Source organism: Heliconius melpomene, chromosome 18 (genome assembly GCF_056956725.1).
Source record: "Heliconius melpomene rosina isolate 202511_hmr_F chromosome 18, ASM5695672v1, whole genome shotgun sequence".
Classification (NCBI taxonomy): domain Eukaryota; kingdom Metazoa; phylum Arthropoda; class Insecta; order Lepidoptera; family Nymphalidae; genus Heliconius; species Heliconius melpomene.
In genome coordinates this window covers 15,211,498-15,227,903 of record NC_140406.1, presented here as the reverse complement: position 1 = coordinate 15,227,903, position 16,406 = coordinate 15,211,498, and the positions used below count along the sequence as shown (strand labels likewise).

Below are 16,406 nucleotides of genomic sequence, written 5' to 3'. Positions count from 1 at the left end.
ATAACTGAAACTGTTATTGAAAGTAAAATTTTTACTCTCAAGAAAAACACTTAGAGTTAATTAAAAGATAACTCGGGCGAATATCGTTACCTTCTTAAAAAGCAAGGGTTACGACTTTGGATTCAATACTTTTTACTAAAAAAATAAGCTTGAGATACAAAAAAGCTTCAAATAAAATAAGTTTTTAAAAAGTTTCGTATTTGCAAATTGTATTAGAATTATAATTTTTTGATTAATTTTAGTTTTTAGGTATAATTGAAAAATTTAAATCAATTTGTATTTAATGGAAATATTACTTAAACAGTTCATACAAACATAATGTAGGTGTGACATTCGTCTTTGGTTCAAATACCAAAAATATAGGTTCCCGACCTAGCTGAATAGACATAGGCTCCGAACAGTCAAAACATGTACCGTACATGAAAGAAAATATTCAAGAGATGCCTTAGAACGCGGAATTATTTTAATTTCCTCTTTAGCAAAATGTACGGAGTTGAGTTCTGCCAATCAATACGCAACGCTGTATTCGGGCGAAGTGTTTTACCATTAGGTACTTTCAAAAAAAAAGAAAAAAAAGGTTCCATACATAAAAGTAAATTTATTTTAAAACAAAATTTCCTTAATTTTCTCTTTTGCAAGGTTTCCCAAAGCAAAACGACAAGACAAGATAAAAACGTAACGTAACAGCGCCGTCGCTAATTTGTACGCAAACACGGTGAAATCAAATAAAGGCCGATCACGCGGAACCTTTTTTCCATTTCGCCTTTTGCAAATACGCTCTTTTGTACTGTGTGCACGATGTTTTGATATTGTGAGTATTTTTTTTTATATTGTTTTTGTCGATTAATATAGTGAAATATATATAAAAACAAGTAGGTTTGCTTTGTCCCGTGCTAAGACAACAATTAGTGCCAATACACTCGTTTCGAGTGGAACTTAACGCTGCACTGCTTTTCTTTTCTCTTAGTGCTTAAATGGTTGACCGACGAAATAAGAATTAAACTTCTCTTTTGTATTTTCTATGTTGTATGTTATTATTATTATTGTGTGAAGAAACTAATGATATTCATATAAAACATATGACTCATTTAAAATACAGGTATTTTAATTATATAGTAAGAAAAATATCCGTAGTTTAAATTCGTTTCGCTTCATTTTTAATATGCGTTAAATTTATAAATTGTATGAATCATTATGTCAATAAATAGTGTGTCATTTTAACTGATTCATTGTAAATTATATAAATATATGGAAGAAATTGTAATAGTTAAATTATTCTCCATTTTTAATAAAGAATATACTTATATGTTGGATTCTGCACATATAATTGGGCCTAAACAATTAAATAGATTAGATAAATAGAAGATATTTTTAATATGCGTAATAATTATTTTCACCTTTTTCTCGTCAACATCATACTATCGTATAAAAAAGAAATAAAAAAAAGGAGTAACCTACTTTGACCTCAGCTTCCTATCAAAGGTGAACTAGAAACATTATACTAGATTGATTAAATACCTATATGCGGTAATAAGCGTACCGTTATTTCATATAATAAATGAACGCAGTTTTACTACGGAGAGATCATTTAAAACTATGATTAAGCAGATACGCCGTATTAGATATAAGTCTTTGCCAATTGCGTTCCACATTATATATTATTAATATCGTTTTGCTGATATTATTATAGATTTAATGAAAAATATATAATTATAAACGTTTTTTTGGTCGTATTTTTTTAATATATAGGTATATAGTTTTTTATCGGCTACGTTATAAAATTATTTTTGATGATATTTATAATAAATATTTATTACATATTATACATAGTATAAACTATAAAACGTTAATTAAAAAGACAAATAATTAAAATTAGTTAATATATTATTTAAAAAAAAATCCCCAAGTATCGAGATTCCTCATTATACAGCCGACCTGTCTTTTCTGAAGGGTGGAATAAAGACGCAGTGAACAAAAAAAATGACAAAAAGATAACCGGGGGCCTCCCGAGTTGGACCAATCATGGAAATTACGCTTCCATTGGGCCTTATTTGTTTTTACTTTCCACTTCGAGAAACATATTTTGAATATATTTTCCTGTGAAATTTTATCTTTTTTATAATGTAAATAGGTTTTGAAGTATTTTTTCTTTTAGGGAAATTACTAAAGAGAAAATTACGCAGAATGGCAGGTACACTCGAGAATGACACAGTGAGAATGAAGAAAAAAAATTCGATATTTTGGATAGGTAGGTATTTCGAGAAAATGAGTAATGAAAGTATGAGAAAAGAGATTTTTGAAGAAAAAGTAAGTGATAAGAGAGGCAGAGGAGACTTCACTTTATTATCGAAAAACAGCGATGATACTAAAGGAAGCTCACGTAAAAAGCACGAGGACGAGGCGAGAGAGATATGCAGATACTGTATGACCTTTGGCACTTCGTGCTCTCTCGCTAGGGATAGAAAGGCAGTTACAGTTAAATATAATATTATTCCAATAAATACAAAATGCAAAAAGCCAGCCTCAAAACTCAATAAAACTCTAAAATAAGTTCACAATGGTTTTTCGACGGTAAAAAGTTTCCGTGAAATTTTCAAACTGTTACAACCGACGTCGGCGTTCCCACGTGTATTCTACTGACAGAACTAAGTTAAAATAAACCCGTTTTTATTAAACTTTTTTGTATACATTTCCAAATTTTATAATTTGGTCAAGAATAATAAGAGGGGAGAATATGAATAATAAATTAAACAAAAATATTTCTCAATAGATAAAAAGTAACTTGATGCTTTTTCCAGAAAAGCAAGGCAGACAGCGTAAACCTGGTGTTACGGAGTGTCTCCGTTTCAATTTTCCAGATAGTATACGGTCAGTGGCTTTCGGTTCACTTAATAATGGAAGATTTATATAGAGGTATACATGTAGATATATAGATTAGAGAAAGTACCTATTATTTTTTACTGTAAGTACTTATATGCATTAAACGAGTCGCATCAATTAAGTAAGAAAGAAAATTTGCATCCCTTGTGGCCGGATTTCGTCCTGCCGCGAATTTTTCCATTAAAATTTTTGAAAACGATAAGATGGATTATGTGCTCAAGTTACCGCAATCCTTTGGGACTCATCATCCCCTCACTTTTGAACATTAGTAAATGAAAAAAGTGGGGTAGGTTGTGAATTCTACCTAATATGTTAAATATTTATTAAATACTAGCGACCCGCCTGTGGTTTCGCCCGCTTGCACTTATTGTTGTATTATAAAAAGTCTGTATATAAACTGTAAGCCTGGACTGGTTTTTTTTAAAATGCGTATAGTAGTTTTTTCGTAAACGGGGCACAAATTTCTATCCATCCTCAAACATAGATAAACTTTCACATTTATAATATTAGTAGGATAATATAAAGTAGATAGCTATAGTATATACGTATAAAACCTTCATATGGTAAATTTAGATTTGTACGGATGACAAGATAAATTAAAAATTCTAAAATAAATATTTTTGTCTGCTCTTTATTAGTCAATTAGTAACAAAATAGTTTAATATATTATACTTATACAGATTATGAAAATATAATTGCTTCCCAGCTTACAAAAAGAGGCCTAACTCCACAATTCACCTAATCTTCCAAAACATTTTAAACAAACAATATGCAATCCAGCCAACAATACATACAAAATTACCATATTAGGCATTCCGCTTTGTGAATTTACGAATAGCAGCTAAAATATATATATCTATAATATATTAATAACACAAATACTAAATCCTATCTAATTAGGCTAAACAAAATCGAACTAATGTATTAACATTTATTGTATAGTTTAGTTTAATTTAGAGGAAATGGATAAGCCGCAATGTGGTGAGCGCTTCGTGGGTTATATACGGACGTACATACATACATGTTATAATTTTAATATTTAGTAATTTTGCCGGCTACTGGTGGTATATAATAGCATGTAGTTAATGCGTCGGACAAGCGATTTGATTCGGCTTTGTCTGTGTATATAAAAATATTTGATTTTGGAGGTTAAGTAAGATATTGATAATAATGAAACAATACTTAAAGAATGTTAAAAAGCATCCTCTAATCGTTTTAATTTTATCGAAATTTATAGTTAGGAACAAAAAACAGAACGAGCAAAAAATAATTTTAAAAAACGCATTTAAATCGATTTTAAGCCAAAGTCTTTGTAATTATAAGTAAAAATGCATTAATATTTTAGACAAGCACCAACGAAGGCTTATAATTAAATACAATAATAATTGAAAAGGGAATTGTTGTTATAAGTAAAGAAAAGGGAATTGTATAATAAAAATGTGTATGCGTAAAATTATATTAATAATTTTATTAATAATATTGAAATACTTTATTTTTAAACAATACAAATAATTATAAAATCATAGCGTTCAATACAAAAAACATATGAAAAACCCCAAGCACCTCCAAAAAATAGACCACGCGCCATACAACCCATACAACTTACATACAAAAAAGACGGAATATCTGTACGATTAATACATTTAAAGGCACTACGAGTACAAGCGTGCGAGCTCCACGGGTCAGCGTCATCGCGACGCAATGACTATTGATTTCCCCACACTACTTGTTAGTTAGTTGACGGTACACCCCGAAAGCACACCACTATAAATATGGAGCTTAAAGCTCTATAATGTTCATTTATTACGTTTATTAAGTTATTATTATTATGTTATTGGAAATTAAGTGTTTTTTTTTAATAATATTTGTTAATATAGTTGTGTTTATATGTGAGTGAGGGTTGTAGGTTCGATTCGTATTTGAGGGAATTAATTTTTTTTTATCTCTTCTCCGCTACTCAATACGTAATGTCTCGGAAACTGGGCGGCGTGTGGGGAACAGAGTGTCTTAATAGGTTCCCTGTGCCTACAACGTTATATACAGCATCAAGCTACTCGTTTATATTATGTATATGTTTATATAATACTTAAAACTGTCGATTTTGAAGTAATCGCACTCGCGACGCCACGTATTCGTTTACCGTAGAGCGGAGAAACGAAAATAATTTATTTCTTGTGTAGATATCGAACCCAAAACAATTGTGTTAATAGTAACACTGTGCCACAGTACCACGACGGCCCGATGTTGAAATTAAATTTTAATTTAAGCTTGTTGAACTCTTTTAACCTTTAAATCACCGGCAAAGAATGAAAAGTGATATCAGAAAATGTTAATAAAAAAACTTCTGAACAGTTACAAAAGGGATGGAACTCTGTAAATTAGTAAAATACTTTCTACTCGGACAGCGAGTCTTTGTTGGCTGGCGACGATTTTTGGGGATCCCCACGAGATATTGACATAAGAGAGGTATATTTTCTAGGGAAATATAAAAACATTTATTATTTTCTATGTAATTAAGTAAATAAATATTTTTTAAAAAGGAAAAGTTAGAAATAAAATTGTAATACACCACTAAATATAGTAGAATATAATACATTTTTAAAAATATAGTAGAATATTATAATTAACCATTTTTAACTTTAATAAATCTTTATAGAATAATATAAGTCTATAAAAAACTCTATGAATGTAAGTTTAAATGTCATTGGTCCTAATACCTATATATAACTAACATTTAATGAACGCCGTGAAATGGAAATATTTTCTGAATAACATATGGATAGAGCCATCCTAACTATGTAAAGTATTTTTAACTTCACTCCAGATATAGGGGACCTAGTGTAAAGAAAAATATCTACGGAGAGATGATAATTATTTAAATATAACCATTCCCCAGATTGGGAGTCGAATTCGCAACGATCGCGAGTAACAGTTTCTTAACGCTCGGCGAGGATATTTTTCATGCTTTGTGCTATTTAATTACTTGTATTCAGTGAAAACATTATTAAAATCTGTTGCGTACTTTTAAATTAAGCGTAGGTACATCAGTGGCAAGTGACGTTGTTCGACACTATATAAAGATAAAATAAAAGATAGAATATAAAACGTATTATACAATATTATGTAATAAGTAATCGTATAATTGATAAGAAACTCGCTCTTGTCAGTTCCACCTCGGCTCGACTTTACAGTTTGATATTGAGTTTTCGCGCTCCCGAGCGTAAGATCCGAGCTGCTGGCCACCTGCGCTTTTTTATCCAGAAATATTACTATTATATACTTAAATTGAATAAAACCATTAGTTTTATATATCTGAATTTAATATAACTTTTAGTAGACTTCAAAAACTTTATCTTATTGATTAAGATTTTTTTTTATTCATAATCTATTAAGAGCTTCATGGTTTTTTCGTATAAAGCAGGATAAAAAGAAGAAATCTAGTGTTAAAACACTCAGTTTCAAACTTTACGTACATTTTTCGGAGACATCGCTGTATTTTACCAGAGCGGAGAAATGAAACTTATTCCACCGATCTATTTCTATAAATATAATTTCAATACTTTATTAAACATACAAATACCTACGATGTTTATATAAATATTATATATATTTCTATATAAAATACCTAATAAATAACTCAATATTAATATATTTTAAGTTTCACATTTCATTCATTTGCATGTTGAATACATTATTTCAAGAGGCCATTCGTACTAAGTTGCGAGTACTTTTAAAACATTACATAAAACATAAGATATAAAGTAAAGTGGAGCTTTCACGTTTTTGCCCCATTGTTATGCGAAATCGAAGAAACGCCGAAGAAAGTCTTTTTCCTCGTCCCCCATTCAAAGGAAAAAAAAATGTTTTGCAAATGTTCTTGTAATTATACTAATTGAATTCATTAAGCGACTTCTGTACCTACCTATTTGTTTTTTATTGTTGTACTTAGTTGTATATTTAGACTAGACTTTTTAGATTAAAACCAGAATTGAGTTCGGTAATTTAAAGTTTAAATAAAAAATATCGTCATAAATAATAATGTCCTTATAAAAATTTCAAATCGATTAAAATATTATAAAACAAACGACAATTAAAAATATTTTTTTCTTATTTTTTATTTTTACATGTCACTTAAACCTGTTAATACAGTTAAAAATCACAACTCCATACTACAGATAATAAATAACCAAATCAAACATCGATACCAACCAACAAATCCAAACCAAACAAAACAAAAATAAAATCGATTCAAATCAACAATCAGCTGTCACTTAAGTAACATAAGTCAACATGTTAAATATGAAATTCACACTCGACTCGTCACGGACAGCGGGTAATTACCACAATTAAAAAAGTCATTAAGTCCAACCATCCATTCACCGGCGGCAAATAATTAGCACGTTCTGATAAAAAAAACGTGGGAATTTTAGGCGTGTTTCGTATAAGTAGTTTGTTTGAATTAATCATTCAGTGTTGTTTCGCAATATTGATTATAATACTAAACTTGCTTTTTATAATATTATGTTGAATTAACAAGAACTGCAAGATATTTTTTCACAAACTTATGTAATTTTAGGTAGTTTAAATAGTCTGTCAATTGTGGAATATATATGGAGATTTAATACGTATTAGCTATACGTATCCAGGAATTAATCATTTTTTCGAATTTGAACTCACAGTCAACGCGTTACACAAGCATGTCCTAATTGCGTTCTAATGGTGTTTTAATATTAAAATATCAAAACATACATCAACTAGTAAAATAAAATCGATTACATTTAATCGAAAAGAAATTGTCTTCAAAAAGTACAGATAATAAAATATCATACAAAGATTAAACAAGAATTAAATTAAACAAGATATGACTTAATAGTTTCACATAATAATAATTTGCATACAAAACAAGATCTCTACATTTATTACTACAATAACCAATAATAAAAAAAACTACAATTATTTTACGTTATATACATAGAAATAGAACATAAAACAAACAATACAAGCCCAATTAAAAACAAAACCCCGCCATTGGCCAACCAGAAAAGCGATACCGTGAAACGAAAAAAGAAACGTGAATTTTTTCTTAACACGTAGAATATACGGAAACGTGAAGCGCCGTGATTGGCCGCCTGCAACGAGGCAAATGCCGACGATTGGATAATTTTTTTTCCCGCTTTTCACTTATACGGTGTGAATTTTTTTCACGGAAATGCCGGCCAATGGTGGTAATACTGGTGGAACTTAGTTTTAATTATAAAAGTTGTTCTACGCTTTGTTTTTGCGTGTGTTCAAATGCGAGTATGGGCGGCATAACGAGTTGGCTGCTAGGTATTCTATAAGTCCACTATTAAAGCGGAAACTCCATTTTAATTTTAGATTTTGTGATGTTTTAGTGCTTTTTGTTACATTTGGCTTGTTTGATTATAGATGTACATAATTATATCACACTAATAGTATTATTTAGATTGTTTTTCTGATGTTTTTATGTTGAACGATAAAAGGGAGATACGGAGTGATAAACTTCTCTGGAGACAGAGAAAACGTTAATTACTATAAACAATAACTGTAAAGAAAACAATTATACACATGTTTTGTGTACTTTCGTTGCAAATCACATTTCGCTTTATCCATATAAAAACAATGAATTCCACCGAATGGAATCGAACTTACAACCATCACTTACAGCCAGACCCAGTCGCACGGCCTCACACTATTCTCTCCGTCTGTCATAAAATAAATCCCAACGCATATTTTTGCACAAAATTGCATCTCGATGCAATCTGCTTTATAATGGCTCGAGTTAAATTTGGAAGACACATCCCGTATGCTGCATACATCAGTATTCGCATATGCATGCATGTCAGTGAGCATGCGTTTTAATAAATTTTGTTTATTTGTTCTATGTTTAACGTTTTACTTTGGATATTGTGAAATCTTTAAATGGTTGGTTGGATTTATGTTTGTTTAGTTCAAGATTTATTTGTGTTATAATAGTATCTATAGATTAGTTATTATTTGATCTTTGATTTTGGACTAAGGACTTTAGCGAAGTGTTCGAGACGTGAAATTAAAAAAATGTATCAAACTTTCAAGGTTCATTAAAGAGTAAAATAGTCATTATTTGATTAACATAGCCAGTTAAGATATATTTTTTTTGAGGACAAAGGAGAAATTAGTGACTCAGTATTCTGTTCTCTTTCGATTTAAGTGACCTTTAGGTCAGTATATTCACATATTATTAAAATATATTTTAGAATAACTTATTAGAATACCATAATTTAATTAATTACGTATTAGGTATTAAAATAAATTTACTCAAGGAAATAAAATGATTAATAATATGTGTATTGTTATTTATAGAAACTGATACACTGATTGTTTTAAATCACGTAACAAATTGGATTCATTAAATCTCATCTAATATATACAAAAATACTTAAAAGATATGGAGAAACAGAAAGATTTGTCACTAAATCGTTATTTTTAGCTATTATCTCCTATTGTTTAGATATTTCATTTTTATTTTATTATAATATTTTTTATAATTCGTCTAGTTTTCATATTATAAATTTGTTAAAAATCTTTATATAAACTGTAGAATATAATATCTAAGCTGTATCAACAAAAGGAAACAAATAGACTCACCAGTATGTAGCCTCGTATGTTGCTGAACATGACTTAGTTGCTTAAATCTTCTATCACAATAAGAGCATTTGTATGGTTTCTCCCCAGTATGCACCCTAATATGTTGTACTAGTTGATGATTGGAGCTGAATGACTTCAAGCACTGCTGACACTGGTGTGGCTTGACTTCACCTCCCAACCCTCGTTGCAGTTCTCTTGCGTGCATTTGCATTGCGTTCTTGTGCATGAAGATCTGGAAGTTGAAGGTGGCTTTATTTTGGCTATGGAGGGTTGTTTTTGGTTGCGTTCGTTCTTGCATAGAGTGAATTATTTTATGTTATAGTTATTTTTTTTATGTTGAAGACACAAAGTACAGTAGATCTTTCATTTCTAATATGAAGTGACGGAGACTCTATCTTATATTATATTAGCGAATTTAAATATATTTGTTAGACGGTATACTACTACATACTATGGTACTTGTTTGAATGATAGAAAAAATCATTTAATATGTAAATTTTAGCTTTTGAGCTGTACATAAAGGTTGTAGGTTCATATTGGGAAAAAAATCTAAATGCTATTACGTTCAATTCTCCTAAATATCTTTTAACTTTTTTATGTAGTAAGAAGAATTTATTGAAGCTTTCAATAATAGAACAAGTTCTATAACTTAATATTAATATCACTTGAAGTATAAATGAAAATTGTTATTTTTCGCAGAAACTATAAAATTTATATTTATTTACATTACTTATTAATTTCTAAAAGACAATATCAATCAAAGACGTGTATTTTTTCACAGAATAAAGGAAAAGGAGAAAGGCATAAAGAAACTAGTGTTAAGACACTTCGATCCCCAATCACTACCCAATTTTAGACTTTGCATATTAAGAGGCGGAACTCTACGCCACGAGATGCTTATGTCCATGAAAATGCTATAAAGAATAAAATATTACTGTTAACTATTTATTTCAACAAACTAAAAAGTTTCATCAAAAATTGCATTTCAAATATGATTTAAACTGAATATATCGTATAAAAAGTACCATAACTTCGTGTGTAAGCCACATTACGTAGCTCCAGTGTTAAGTTTCACGCGGACTGCTATTATTTAGCTATGGCAAAGAAATTGCCTTCCAGGGCACCAGATAAGGCGGAATTATAGGGACTTAAAATTATTTATCGTCGGTATAGAACTCGCGAGGGTTTTGATATACTTTTCATATGTAATTCTTGTTTTAATGTCATATGTTTTATTGAATAACTAGTAAATTTTAATAAATAAGTGAATAAAACAATGTTGATTGATCGGTCCGCGGCGTTGAGTTCCGCAGCTAAATCATCTTAGGAATTGGAGTGGAGTATTTTAATACTATAATGCATGAAAAATTGTAGCTGCTGTATCTTGCAACGGAGTGGTTACGTTATCTCTATCTTAAGAAATAGACAATTAACAGTTTCTTTTTCTTTTTCTAAGTATTTTATCTTAAAATATATAAATATGTAATATGGATATGTTCGTAGTATATTTAAAAAAAAAATTTCTTCATATTATGTTTTTTTATTTCGGTAGTATAATTAATAACGTCGAGTGTTCGGATAAGTGTTAGGATTGCATAGCAACTAAGAACAAAAATTTAATTTAGAAGTTTTTATGTGACCTGGCTTTTATACTATAGAAAAATTTAATAAAAATCTATTACTAAACACATTTTCTATAATTTGAAGTGAAAAAAATTCACTTAAAAAGAAAAATAATTAGGTATAATTAACAATTTCCACAAACAACCATATAAATTAATAATAGAAAATAGCTATTGTCGTTAACAAATAACTAATCTTTTATATCTGCGTTATATATAATATAGGTACATTTATCGAAGCCTTACTTCTATGCGATTGCAAAGAAACGACTTTAGACACGCAAACGTACAATGTAGGCCGAGAAAATGTGTACACCAATACTTGTATATATGAGTATTACGGCCTAGTACGATATATTAACATTATATTGAATCTGTGATAAATGATAATAAAAGATTAAATAAATTTCTATAAAAAAATTAGGGGAATTTACTAAACGTTTTGTCGTGTAATTTAGAAGAATGAGTGAGTAAGGTTACATTTTTTTTATTTCTCGTATACAGATCGCATCTATAAGCATAGAATTTGCAATCAGATACTATTTAATTAACATACATTTTTTTACACTGTAGAAAATAAATTTACCAAAAATCTGTCTTTTGTATTAGTACTTTTACCAAAAATTGCTATCCTTATAATGTGAACAAAATTAAAAAAAATACAATTAAATTCGACAAAAAAAAAACATTTACCTGCTGTAAAAACGGCGCATTTTCAAATTTATTCAAAGTCCACAAATCACAGTGCATTATATTACTTTGAAAAAACGCGTTCATACTACGAGGACGTCTCAAAACATAATGTCAATACTATTTTAATATACATTGATTAAGGAAAATGTGTCGTAAACATTTAATAAATAGTTTTACATAAATAAAATATTTTTAACATATTAACATTATCGTCTTCCTGCAATAAGCTGGAATATTTTTCAGCAGACAACAGGAAAAGACGCTGTGGTGATTTATTTATTATATTATTTTAATACAACATTTGTTAAAAATAATAATACGATTATAGATTCTAATTTAAGAAAAAACAAATAAAACTTGTAAAAAGTTTAAAAACATTACCAATATCAATAATTAATAGAAAGATACTGTTTTTAAATTAAAATTTCGTTTGAATTATTATTAAAATCGTAAGAGGAAAAAAACAAGAATCTTTTGTTAATTAAAATAATTATTAAAATTACAATCGTGATTATACAAGTAAACTGTTGAACTTTTTCCTTAACAAAATTTAGGTTAATGGTTTTTTTTTATTATATGATTTTAAGCTATATTTTAAAAAATGAATAGAAAGTTACAGAAAGAAAACAAAATAAAATAAGACGTCACATTATATTTATATTTGTATAAGAAATAAATAAAAAACATTTTTTTTCTAAAAGCTTTACTTTTTATCAAAAAAAAAACTATTTATTAGAACACTAATATTTATTAAAAAAATGTAGTAATTTTAAGAAAAAATTATTAATTTTACAGTTTCTCGATTAGTCAGGCGTATTGAAATTATTCCGTTATTCGAATATAAGTGGAGTGCCTTCAACCTGGCCTGCAGTGTAGCCCTTTCACGCGTGTTAGAAAGTGGAACTAGAGGTTTTGATCATGCAACGAAGAAATTGCAAAGAATTTATGATTTTGATACCCTATAAGGTCTAAGATTTGATTCCCGGAAAACAGTGGGAGATAAAATGATAATAGTTCAGATTTGAATAAATATAAATTAATTATATCGAATCTCTTATAGAGATTGTCGTGATGCAGGAGTGTACCGTCTGACTGTAAAAGCGATGGTTGTGAGTTCGATTCCCACTTTAGAAAAATTAATTTGATTTCCCGCTGTGGCAAAACGAAGCGCGACATGGAAGTTCACCACTCAGCCCGCAATGTTAGAAATTCGTCTGGAATGGAGAGGACGGAGTGTCTTGACACTTACCCGTGTAAGCAGAGAGAATTAAAATTATTCGCGGGTTAAAGCATGAAGCTGAATCAGAAACGCATATAAATACTTGTTAGTAATAACATTAAAAATAGAAGACGCGTTCTGTAATTATATTCCAGCTTTGTTATTATATTTCTATCTACATTTGTTTCCTGATAATTGTCCTCTTTCCGTACATTTTATTTAAAACAATAACTCTTTACTTAATTTGTTTAATTACACAATAGACCACAAATTAGCTTATTATATAAAATTTTATATAAAAAGTGAACACAACGTTGCATTAAGAACCGATTTGAGGCTATCGTGGTTTAGTGGTACAGCCTAAGTCTAGGTTGCGGGTTCGATTCCTTCTCAAGAATATACTATTACGAAATACTGCGCAAATTAACGCCAAAAACTACGTATACCCAGGAAAAATAACCCTCTTACCAAACAATTGTATTACAATAATTAGTCTCAATCAATTTTTACGTACTTTTCCTTAAAAATACAAAGCTAATATCATTAATTAATCACGTCACACTTAAAACGTTACAGTAAAATCCCCCACCACCCCCACCACCGTAATGAGCAACATAAAAAATTGACGTAAAAACCCCATGAAAAATGTACACTCCATAATTTTTACGTAAACCGTTCCGGCGGAGGCATTAAGTCTCTATTAGTAAGACAACCCTTCCCGATGCGATTTTTAACAAGATTTTTGTCATGATAGCTTGAATTCATTTCAGTTTTTAGAATAAATTATGATTTTTATTACTTTAATTTGTTTTTTTTAGCTTATTGCTGTATCTCGCATATAGCAAAGGACCTAGTGTTAAGACACTCTATTCTCCACTTACCGAGATATTGTATGTTGAGTGGTGGAACTCAACGCCGTGCTTTGTTTTGTTACCAGAGCGAAGAAATGGAAATATTAAAAAAAACATCAGCTGAGAAGGAACCGTCACGTTTCATAGACGACGACGGCTTTACGTTTTAAGTTATTTTTGCCTATCAAAATTTAAATTTTCTATATAGTAACAAAATTAATATATTAATATAATTTGAAGGGTAATATTAAAGTGTTAGTAATGAATGTTAAATTTATATGCCTATTTTATAGATACTAAAAGCTAGGCTAGAACTTAACGCCACGATGTAAGTATTTCTTTTTTAAAATGCTAATTTACATTGTAAATGTTAATGCAAAAAAATGCTAATTTACATACGTAAATGCAACCGCCTGTTTATTTAATGTTTTATTACTGCATTATGTATAAACAATAAGACAACTAATCACAATAAAAAAAAGTGTGATAGAAGAATTCTTTAAGAAAAAGATATCAAAACATTAACGGCAAGCAAAGTCAGGTAAAGAAGCTATTCTACATAAGCAATTCAAACAAAAAATTGACACAAGTCGACAGTGTGTCAAGGTAATGAGCGCTTACAGGCTACTTGTAAGGCAAAGAAAATGTAATTTACATACATACGACAACACGACTTTTTATATATATTTAATCATGATACTCATTAATATGCAAATAAGAAATATTTAGTTAGCCAATTGTTTAAGTTAGTTTTTGTATTTGTGGATATAATACTGGATTTTGAGCTTTTTTGTCTGTTTTGATATAAGTAATTGTATGTCGAGTAAGACCGGCAATTTTTTTTATATTAATTAACCTAGAGCTATTTTGAATAATTTTTTTAACTACAAAAATCTTTATTTTTAAACAAAAAAAATAACATTTTTTTCAATAAAACAAACAAACTGAAATAAAAAGTTGCGATTTAAAAGCTTATTTATAAATAAACATTATAAGAAAGTAAGTCAAGTTCAGAAAAATGCGTTCACAGTCATCAGGTCAGGTATATATAATCTGAATGAGAGCCAAGCCCGATGTAAAAAAATAACTGGGCTTTTGTTGTCGGCGTCGAGTGATAACGGGTGTGAGAAAGATAAAACGTACCTATATGTATTATAAGTAAGAATGTATGTCTGGTTGTTTTGTTTGTTTGTTACGTTATAAGGCAAAAACATATATAAATTTTAATTAAAATAAGCTTAATTTTGTTCTTTGTAAAAGTGATGTTTGTAGATGGTGATGGTTGATGTAGTATTATTTAGTTTTTTTTTTTGTTGAGATTTAGCAATTTAATGTCTTTTTATTATTTTCAGTAATTTTTTAATTCTTTTATTATTTTAAAAATAAATTATAGTTTTTATTAATTATTATATTTCTCTGTTTTAAATTTAGAAACTTAAATGGCTACATGAATTTCATTATGGTGGAGCATGAAGTCTTGAACCGAGCTCGTAGGAATCTGTCAATCTGTACGCCTTAGCCTACAAAGGACCGTTATTGATGCATAGCATATTATTTTTAATTTCATTTAAATACAATAAAAACTTTGTTTTTGTTTACAATAAAAGCTTTAATTTAAGATATTGTTGCTCAGTGAAATATCTAGTAGTAATCGATACAATATGCTCGGAGATTTTATTAAATTTATACTTTTTTTTCCCGACACTGGCAAGTGAAAGTGCGGCGTTAGGTTCCACCACACGTAATCTAGATATAAAGCTTACAATCGAGAACGGAATGTTTCAACATTAGGTTCTCTTTACCTTGCTATACAACAATTAGCAATAAGCCAAAGGTTACATGCAAAAATCACTGTTGTTTTTCTATTCTTGTTTTTTTTAAGCTTCACGCTGTCTCCCGCACACAGCAAGGTAGGCAAAGTGTTAAAACACTCCACTCCCCACTTTCCGCCGAATCCTAGAGGCATTTGTGCCCCTGCATCACTACTGGCCTCTGTTATAATTAACTATATTTTAATTAACTTGGGAATCATAGAATTAAGAATCGATATAGAAAATCCAAATTAGACAAAGAATCAATTAAATCTCCATTACCAATTTACTACCTACTAACTATACTACAAACGAAATACGATTATATCAATTTTAATAACAAACGATAGTTTTTTCCCCCTTTTTTCCAAATAACCAGTTGTAATAACTAAATGACAGGGTGCGCGGGAAGTGATAACTTGTTAATTGTAACTTTGACACCTGTGCCTGTAAGTGTAGTCTGGTACCGGCTACCTCTATCATATGTTTATTTATTGACAACTCAACCGCAAGGGTCTCCAGTGGGGTATTAATGTGGTTTTTTTTTAATTGTTTGTGTTTGTTTGTTTTTTTTTCGATGTCAAATGTCTTCTTTTTTTAGTTTTACCCTGTATATTGTATTAAGCAGGTTAGGTAGAGGTAACTTAGTGTTAAGACACTCCGTTCTTCTCGTGTTAAGTGGTGG

The 16,406-nt window shown here is 29.4% G+C and overlaps 1 protein-coding gene across 8 annotated transcripts in view; it reads right to left on the bottom strand.

Moving 5' to 3' along the window:
- dati (zinc finger protein datilografo) overlaps positions 1 to 16,406 on the bottom strand; it is a 103,641-nt gene that overhangs the window by 27,370 nt on the left and 59,865 nt on the right. For all 8 annotated transcript variants that reach the window (XM_085201437.1, XM_085201443.1, XM_085201436.1 and 5 more), the window contains exon 6: positions 9,526 to 9,757. In XM_085201437.1, the coding sequence (XP_085057563.1) occupies positions 9,526 to 9,757 (232 nt within the window). The remainder of the gene's footprint in view (positions 1 to 9,525; positions 9,758 to 16,406) is intronic.